Source organism: Neoarius graeffei, chromosome 20, assembly GCF_027579695.1.
Source record: "Neoarius graeffei isolate fNeoGra1 chromosome 20, fNeoGra1.pri, whole genome shotgun sequence".
NCBI classification, from domain to species: Eukaryota; Metazoa; Chordata; class Actinopteri; order Siluriformes; family Ariidae; genus Neoarius; species Neoarius graeffei.
The window spans coordinates 8,910,477-8,920,566 of NC_083588.1; the positions used below are offsets into that span (position 1 = coordinate 8,910,477).

At 41.2% G+C, this 10,090-nt stretch overlaps 2 gene segments (V, D, J or C); both read right to left on the reverse strand.

Moving 5' to 3' along the window:
* Positions 1-1,364: 1,364 nt before the first annotated feature.
* Positions 1,365-1,887, reverse strand: LOC132869463 (immunoglobulin heavy variable 1-3-like). The segment is given in 2 exon segments: positions 1,365-1,735; positions 1,819-1,887. Coding segments are annotated over 2 exon segments (423 nt in total).
* Positions 1,888-4,732: 2,845 nt separating this feature from the next.
* Positions 4,733-5,164, reverse strand: LOC132869160 (immunoglobulin heavy variable 2-70-like; the record flags this gene model as incomplete). The annotated part of the segment is given in 2 exon segments: positions 4,733-5,034; positions 5,119-5,164. Coding segments are annotated over 2 exon segments (348 nt in total), but the record flags the coding sequence as incomplete, so codon positions are not given.
* Between the last annotated feature and the right edge of the window lie 4,926 nt (positions 5,165-10,090).

The following is a 10,090-nucleotide window of genomic DNA, read 5'->3' on the forward strand; positions in this document are numbered from 1 at the left end:
GATAGAACTCGACGCCAACGGCGTCGATGGGATGCCTCCGCCCGGTAGACGTCACACCTTATTAAGTTGTGATTTGGGGATGGATATTTGACCTCACAGTAATCTTAACCTGGTGAAATTACTTGTATTAGCCTTGGAGATATTGTGTTCACAAGGTTTTCGGACAGACATTTGACCTCACAGTGACCTTGACCTTAGACCTTTTGATCTCAAAATCTAATCAATTTATCTTTGTCCCCAGATGCACAAATGGTGAAAGTTTGGTGAAATTCCTTTCATCTGCCTTGGAGATAGTGTGTTCACAAGATTTTCGGACAGACATTTGATCTCACAGTGACCTTGACCTTCGCCCTTTTGATCTCAAAATCTAATCAGTTCATGTTTGTCCTAAAGCGCACAAATGCTGAAAGTTTGGTGAAATTCCTTTCATCGGCCTTTGAGATATCGCGTTCACAAAGTTTCGGGACGGACGGACACACGCATGGACAGATGGACAACCCGAAAACATAATGCCTCCTGCAACTTACGGTGGTGGAGGCATAAAAATGGCTTGAATGTGCAGAGAGCAACAGGTTGAGATGGTTGAGTTTGCACAGACTGCCCTCTAGAGGCACAAAAGTGTTGTCAAAATATCCAGAACTGGAAGGAGAGATTTAAAAAAAAAAAGGTTCAAATGTTCTTGCTGTCAGTAAAAAGGTCTCCCGTGGAGCAGCGATACAAATGAAGGAAGTCTGAATTCCAGATTGGAGCATTTGTATCAGCACGGTTTAAAAGAAAGAAAGCGCTCAGATCCAGTATCAGTGGGAAATTAAGTAATTTATAACCGTGTCTTTTTGATGGAGTTTGTTCTTCACTCTCTGTGATGAAGCTTCTTTAATGTCATTTAAAGAGCAAAATAAAGAAACTTCCTGAAAGATGAAATGCACTGACACCACAGTTCTGCTGAATTCTTGAATCTGCTTAAAGTGTTGATTTATGTTTTGTGGGATTTTTTTTTTTTTAAGGTCAACTTGCTGAATAAGTTTTGTATCTTGTGGACATGTGAATCTTCCACTAAACCTGGTTGAGACTGGAGGTGTGGATTGGGACTGGGATGACTCTTAGTTTGTTGGGTGAAGAACCATCAGAGCCACAATTCACACACCATGCTGACACTGATGCCCTTTCTACCTCTGGGAGTTTTTCCAGTGTTTCCAGGGGCAAAGTTCATAGATATATGTATATATTTTGAAGAAAAAAAAATCTAGTTCAGGCCCTTCCTACATTTGTTTTAAATCCAGAAACACATGGATATTTGGAGCAGTAAACAGATACAGAGAATGTTTTCCTGTCTATCAACTCCAGCTGAAGCAACTTCAGTTAGTTCAGATACAGTCTGTGTCTGGTTTTTGTACAGCTGCTTCCTCAGCTCCAGTCACTGTGGCTCTTCGGGCGCAGTAATAAACCGCAGTGTCCTCTGTCCTCAGACTCTTGGCCTCTAAGTACTGTGTGCTTGCTGGGACGTTTTCTGTCATGGTGAACTGGTTCTTCACAGACTCTGCATATGTTGCTTGATTATTGCCTGTATTCATCTCACCAATCCATTCCAGAGCTTTCCCTGGTTTCTGTCGTATCCAGTGTATGTTTTTGCTCGTCATCGAATATCCACTTATTTTACAAGAAATCTTCACAGTTTCTCCAGGTCTCTTGACCACAGCAGGAGACTGGTCCAGTTTGATCTCAGCACTGCAAAAACCTGCCAGATAAAACAATCAGAAACAATCATGAACGCATTCAATCATACACTCAGTGGGAAACATATAAAGAAGTCTCAGAGACCTTGTGTTAACATGAGGATAAAAATGCACTGCTGAATGACGCTCAGCTCCATAATCAAACTCTGTGATGGCTGGAAGTTCTGGAATTCAGTTGGGTGATATGAGCTTTAGCTGAGCAACGAGCTGATTTTTATGCAGAGCAAAGAAGAACAGGATGGATTTGCATCGACATCCTTTTAACCAATAGTGTCAGGTCTATAATATGAAGATCCACGGGCTGATTTTGCATGTGCCGAGGATGAGAGCAATGACACATTTTACAGTTTGTCAGTTCAGTTTCATGGTTGTTTTTAATAATTGGTGAACATGCAAGTGACCTTCAAAGTTCTTGTAGTAATTTCCTTCACTTTAGAGATGGTTAATTATGAATGAACATATTTTATTGAACGACTAAATGTTTTTAGGCACTGTCGATATCAGTGTTTATAATATACATGTTGAAGGTGTCCGAATTGATATGTTGAGTGTGTCTCATCTCATCTCATTATCTCCAGCCGCTTTATCCTGTTCTTCAGGGTCGCAGGCAAGCTGGAGCCTATCCCAGCTGACTACGGTTGAAAGGCGGGGTACACCCTGGACAAGTCACCAGGTCATCACAGGGCTGACACACAGACACGGGCGCAGATAGAGGGGGGGATGGGGGGGGATTCGTCCCACCCAGATTTAAATTCACCTCGTTCGGTCCCCCCACTTATAGGGAGGAAAAAACGTCTATGCTGTCTTTCTTTGCATAAGGCAAACCTCACGGAAAAATCAAAAGACTAATTACCATTCGGTTTATTGAGGTGCACAGCAGTACAGACATAGTTGCAACTGCGCAGACTGCACAGGTTGCGAGCTCGAGCTTGGTTGCTATGGTTACCCATAACAAGTTTGACAGGCATATCAGGGACAGCTCCTAGTTCAGGACCCCAACACGGCATGATGAAGGGTGCCAAAAGGCAGAAAACGATTGCATCGTTTTTTCAAAAAAAAAATCGACTGTAAGTAAACTGTGCCTTACTTTATCATATCACCTTGCAATTTTTTGATAGTCTGTTCAAAGTAATGTCGTAGTGAAAGTAAAATCATACGGAGTGATGCCTTTCTGGTAGCCTCCTTCTTTCGGTGGTAGCCTGTAGATACAGTGCTCAGAAGGCAGTTTTAATGTTTAATCTGGCGTTCCCTGCCATAATTTCAGCGAGCATATTGTTTCATAAGGAAACTTAGCGAAGAGTTGTTGACTGACTGCCGCTCACGCAACACACAGGCATAGTTAGAAAGCCAGGATGCACTGGTTTACACTTTACACACACACACGTAGCCCAGCCTCTCGCTATGTTTAACAGTTGGAACTTAGCGGTTTTAAAACTAGTTTTGCAGTTTTGCAATTTCTGTGCGTGATGATAATGTGTAAACTTTGGATTTCCATAGGCTATGTTAAAATGTTATCATTGTCCTGGCCTGCAGGTAACATGTACACACTACCGTTCAAAAGTTCGGGGTCACCCAGACAATTTTGTGTTTTCCATGAAAAGTCACACTTTTATTTACCACCATAAGTTGTAAAATGAATAGAAAATATAGTCAAGACATTTTTCTGGCCATTTTGAGCATTTAATCGACCCCACAAATGTGATGCTCCAGAAACTCAATCTGCTCAAAGGAAGGTCAGTTGTATAGCTTCTCTAAAGAGCTAAACTGTTTTCAGCTGTGCTAACATGATTGTACAAGGGTTTTCTAATCATCCATTAGCCTTCTGAGGCAATGAGCAAACACATTGTACCATTAGAACACTGGAGTGATAGTTGCTGGAAATGGGCCTCTATACACCTATGGAGATATTGCACCAAAAACAAGACATTTGCAGCTAGAATAGTCATTTACCACATTAGCAATGTATAGAGTGTATTTCTGATTAGTTTAAAGTGATCTTCATTGAAAAGAACAGTGCTTTTCTTTCAAAAATACGGACATTTCAAAGTGACCCCAAACTTTTGAACGGTAGTGTGTGTGTATATATATATATATATATATATATATATATATATATATATATACACACATATACATACATACACACACACATATATATACACACACAAAATGGAATCATTTGCTGACAGCTCAGTCCCCCCCAGTTCAAAAATCCTATCTGCGCCCCTGGACACAGACAACCATTCACACCTACGGTCAATTTAGAATCACCAGTTAACCTAACCTACATGTCTTTGGACTGTGGGGGAAACTGGAGCACCCAGAGGAAACCCACATGAACACAGGGAGAACATGGAAACTCCGCACAGAAAGGCCCTCGCCGGCCACGGGGCTCGAACCCAGACCTTCTTGCTGTGAGGCAACAGTGCTAACCACTACACCACTGTGACACCCATGTTGAGTGTGTTACTGTTGTTATTTAGACGATGTCTCTGCTCCTAATTCCGAGAGATAATACTTGTGTCTTTTCTCATTTCAGAAAAAAAGCAAGTTTCATGAGTTTAACCTCAGGAGAAGTGAGATACTGCCCTCTATAGGTGCAGAAACATTTACACATTTATTTTAACTGTTCATGAAATATTCTGTGAAGTGAAGAAATGAAAAAAGGTTCAATATGACTAATCTTGAAAGAATATAATTTTAATGCAATTCTTTGATTAAAACTATTGTTTGTGTGTTTGAAATGACACAAACTCTGAAAATTTCATTCCAGTGAAATTTACTGAAAACATGGGGAGGAGATTCATCTGATGGAGAATGTGTGGCTTTTCATGGAACAGAAGCCTTTTTATCATATCCTATAATTTTCAATCAGATAGGAAAGGATCAGTGAAACAGGATGGATAAGATTTGTATCTTGTGGACATTCTGTTATACTGTACACTGGATGAGGTGTTTTTGTACAGGGATGTTGTTGATTTGTCTCACTGTGGTTCACGAGCGCAGTAATACACAGCTGTGTCTTCAGTCTGCATGTTCTGCCCTGTTAATGTTACTGTGCTGCTGGACGTGTCTCTGGAAACCTGAAACCTGCTTTTCAGTTTCTCACTGTATAAAATGCTCCCATCATAACATATCTGTCTGACCCACTCCAGAGTTTTTCCTGCAGGTTGCCGGATCCAGTGTGTACAGTAGTTGCTATCAGTTAATGAATATCCAGACACTTTACAGGTCAGAGTCAGTGACTGACCAGGGGTTAATACTGTGGATCCGGTCTGGATCAGCTCAACACAGTGAACACCTGGGGAAAAAAAGTTATTGTAATGAAAAGCAAAAAAGCAATCACAAAATGAATGTATTAAATATCGAATGTAAAAACACTTACAGTGTACAGCTGCCAGCAGCAGCAGCAGGAGGGATGTAGAGATCATGGTGTGTGTTGAAGCAGAAGTAGTAAAAGTTCTTGGTCTTCACTGCTTAAATATATAACAGGGAAGGACATTTGCAGGGAGACAATCCTTATCTTCAGGGAAATTTAATGGATTCTTCTACATGAGAAAACCTCCCCATCTCTCAAACATCTCTAATCTGTGAGTTTAAATATATCATAATTTAAAACATTTTGTCATGTCTGTTTGTAGCTTGATCTATCAGTCCTGTTTGTGTTTCTGTTTTAACAAATCAGAAGCTGAAGGCAGTTGTTAATGAGTGAGTTTATCAGGTGTTTTCATGTGAATTCATTCAAAGAACAGGAAATTGTATTTTTATTCATTTATAGTTATTTTTAATTTGAATCCTTACTTTATAACAGCATGATAAAATGCATCTTGTCATGTTCCTGAGAAATCTCACACCGCAGAAGGATGTCGTCCCATAATACACAACTGTGTCTTCAGTTTCTGTTCTTTTTGAGTCTTAATTTATCCAACCTGTGCTGTGGATTTTCCTCCAACTGATATCAGATGAAGTGATGAGGCCACATTGTTACAACCCGAAGGTCCTAGGTGCAGATTTGGATCCAATGAGCAACTCCAGAAATCACAGATAAAAGACAGGTGGACCTGTTGAGCAGAGCAGTGAGGCACACAGACTGGAAGCAGTCACAGCAACACAGTCAGTCCTTTCCTGGCAAAGATCCGAAAAAGGCAGGGTAGACACATTATACATGTCACATAAATACCAGGAAGACATCCAAAAACAGCCAGCAAATGGTAAACTGGAAAAAACAGAATCCAGATTCAGTCACAGTCAAACAATCAGAAAACCAGGGAAAAGTAGCAGAGAAAAACCAAAAGCGTGAATTAGACAAAACCTGATGGCGAGTCTTTTTCTGTGTCATGTCATTCTCCATGCTGTATTTATACAGAGTGACTGAAAGCAAATTCAGAGCAGGTGTACTAGCACAGCATGTGGAGAACGGGGAAACACGGTGTGGAACACAAATGCACGTGTCAGGATTTGGAAGTTCTGGGCTGGATCATGACAGTACCCCCCCCCTTACGGATGCTTCCAGGTGCCCCAGACAGAGTTTCCGCATTCTTATGGTGGAAGTCCCTGAGGATCGAAGGGTCGAGGGTGAAGTGTGCTGGCACACAACACCTCTCCTTCAGGCTGTAATCCTTCCAGTTAACCAAATACTGTAACCGCCGACCACATCGACAGACCTCAAGTTATTTACCAATCATGTAGGCCTTGCCTCCATCTATGATCTGAGGGGGAGGGGCCTCAGTCACACAAAGACACAAAAGGACAGGTAGATGCGCTGCATGGACTTGGGCAATGACAATCGAACCACTGTGGTGTTAATGACCTTAGAAATAGGAAAGGGACCAACAAACCCGGGGGCCAGCTTATGGGAGAAGACCTTAAGGGGGAGATTAGCTGTGGATAACATGATCCTCTGTCCCACATGGTAAGCAAGAACTGGCCTGCAATCCTCTTGTATGCATGACTGGAGCGTAACAGGTGACGTCTGGCTTAAGCCCCCCTAAAATGTTCCCAAGCCCCCCTATAATTTTCAGTGTTTTTATATATGTACCTGTATATTGAAAATAGTGCAGAATTGCACATAACACAAACCAGCAAGAAAACGAGTCAATATGTCTACAAGTTCTAGCTATGACACAAATAAAATTATCGTTATGTTTCCCAGCATAGCCAGGTAGGCGGGCATGCGCGGTTCAGGTGGGAGCTGTATGCTATTAGGCCTATTTGCTGTCACGTTACGGTACGTTCCTGAGGCCAGCAGAGTTGTTAAGAGAAGAAGAGGACTTAATTCGCAGTGAATGATACAGTGAACAAGAGATTGTAAGTTGATGTCAGTCATTGTTAATTGCTTAACGTTACCTACGTTTATCTAAGGGGAAGAAAATGTGATGTTGTAGGCTACTTGTCCCTTTTAACATTATGGCAGCATATGGAAAATGTTAGCCAATATTAGCATGAACAGTTAAACTTGACAGCTTTCTATATTCTGTCCCATCTGTGTATTGGTATGTTCTTCAACTATTGTGAGTGAAAACTAAATGCCATTAGTAGCAATAGTGATGGCGAGAGAAGATTTAATGTGTCCTTTCAATTCATTGGTGAGATGGATATACGACGATTTTTTAAGAGAGTGAGTGAGGAACAGGAGAGTGACAAGGGAGCTGATGCTGAAGAGGTCTGCGTGATCGAGGTCAGTAAATGTCAACAGAGAAAACAGGGCCGAGTTCAACCAATGCACCGTTTTGAGACGGTTTAGCTCCAGTTTGATCTAGCCACTAATTGAAAGAGGTAGCCTATTTGGCTGCAACGTAGTAGCCCACAACGCTTTCCTCGAGTTAAAGATGACAACACATTGCATAAGAATGGAAACTGTAGGAAAACATTTCAAAACATTGTGACCGCATTGGCCTTTGCAATAGGCTTCTGAATTTGTTTTCTTTCGTTTGGTGGGTGTATCAGAAGTCAGCATATCAGCACTGATGTGCAGGCTATCAAAAACCCACTGAATTAAAAAGAAAAAAAGACAACATGCACGGTAGGCTATCCACCTCCAGTTGAATGATATAAGAGTGAAAATAAAGTAATCCCCATATTTATATGCCTTAATTAAGCTTGGATAAAAGCAAATGGCAAGCGATGGCCCACTCAGCTGCTCCTGTCTGATCAACACCTTTAGTGCACCTCTGTTTCTGTTGAATTAGCTGTCTTGCATGGCATAAACTAGCCCCTTATTTCATATTCAGTTCACAACAGTGATAAGAATGGATAGTTGACTTTCTGTATTATAAGTTCTTCTACTTAGTTATATACTGTAATTTTGTCTTTAATTGTTGATTTAAAGATATTTCCTCCTCTGTTCTCTAACATATCACTGTTACTTACATTAAAACTCTTATGTCAGACTCAGTCAGACATACACATTGAGTTTATAAGAATGCGTACTGTGAAATAGTCTCAAGGATGTTCATCTTTCCTGTGATGTTGTTGTACAACTTGGCAACTTATGACAACTTATATTTTGGGCTAAACTAAGTAAGACCAAGTAAGACCTTAGTTTTTTTCTTTGTGTTTTAGCCCATCTCGTAAAGTAGCTCTAGCTAGCACTTAAATAATGAAAGCTGTTTTTGAGATAGGACAGAAATGGTGAGCAAATTTTCTTTCTAAACTTCACTATCACTTTAAGCTTATTTATTTGTTTGATATCTGCTCTGAAAAGGGTTAAGGTATACTGTATTCTCATTTGGCAGAATAAATGTTTGAGTAGCATCAGTGCTTAATTTGTGAAGTGGGAGGTCCCGGAACGCAGGAGGTGGGTGGGTCCGGCGACTCAAAAAAAATAAAAATAAAAAAAGGCGGGGGGTGGTTTACTATAACTTTACGCACACACACCTCCTTATAATATCAGACATTATGATCTTAGAAAACGCTTTAGTGACGAACAGTTAGTACAGACAGTAATATGTTGTGATATTATGTTATAAAATATTATTTTTTATTAGGCTATATATTAAATTATATATTAAATTTATCTTCTAAAATAACAGACTGTACTCATATCACAACCGGTTTATTTCACCATTGGAGATCAGATCACACAAGACAAGCGTTAAATGACTCATTTTAACGATTTAAGTACGGTATTTAAAAGCAGCGCCAGCAGGTTTTTGTGGCTCAGGTGGATAAGGTGCCATGCCATATCATAAATCCGGCGACCCGGATTCGATTCCAACCTGCGGTCATTTTCTGCGCCCTCCCTGTTTTTCTCCTGCTCATTTCCTGTCTCTACACTAGCCTGGGAAATCCCATGCTGCTTTGCACAATCGTTCCGATCTGAAAAGACAGCATGGAAACTATGGTCTAAAGGCTTGCCTGAGTTAGGGAGCCAATCAGAGAGTGGGGAGGGGTGGAAAGATGGTGACGCATACTACTCGACAAACGGAAGCTTGTAGTTTATTTGGGACTGTTTACGGATCACATTTAACATGGCGGCGAGCGATACGAACCAAACTTTCGATCAAGCTTTAGACACTGTTCTGAATAGTTTAGAGCGAAAGTTTGTTTTAAAACGGCAGTAATCGTTCGGTGCCATTGTTTTCCTATTTTTGTTTTGCCTTCTCTTTCCTTCTAGTGGTGTGTCGTTCACGAACGAACCGTTCTTTTTGAACGAGTCTTCGAAGTGAACGACTAGAACTAGTTCGCGCTGCCTCTCGTTCTCGGTCGTTCGCGAATCAGCAGTCTCTGCTCGCTGGCAGCAGGGCGGTCGCTGAATCTCGGTCGTTGGCGAATCAGCAGGATCTGTTCAGTAGCAGAAGGGCGTCCAACTTGCATTTTGATCTGTGCAGAGCAGCGCCACTTTACTTCTTTAAGGGCTATCTGAGCCCTATTATCAGAGCGTTGACACATGCCAGGTCTTTAGTTTACAATTTAGAGCTCTCACTCAGCAATACATTTCAGTTCACAGCGAACGAGCTCAGCAGTTCGCGAACGAACGAACAGCCAGCCTGCCTGCTGCCAATACTGGGCTGGGCGCATAGCAACGGTTTCCATGACTGTGATAAACAATGAAGAACGTGGCTCTGGAGATCGCGGCATACTGTGTTCGTTTTTTTAATGTTAATGCAATTTGTAATAAAGTGGTTTGTTCTTTGTAATGAGCGTTGCTGTTGAATATGAGCAAAATGGGTGTTACTTAATGGGTTTAAAGGAGGTCTCTTGCTCAAACAGCTGGAAAAGGTCTCGCTAGACGTGACGTCAATCGAATGTTCGTGCATAACAACCGTTTCCATGTCCATGACCAGGCCAAACAATGAATGATCATGAATGCAGCAGAGAGACATCGCAGGCTACTGTTCGCTGAATACGATGACTTG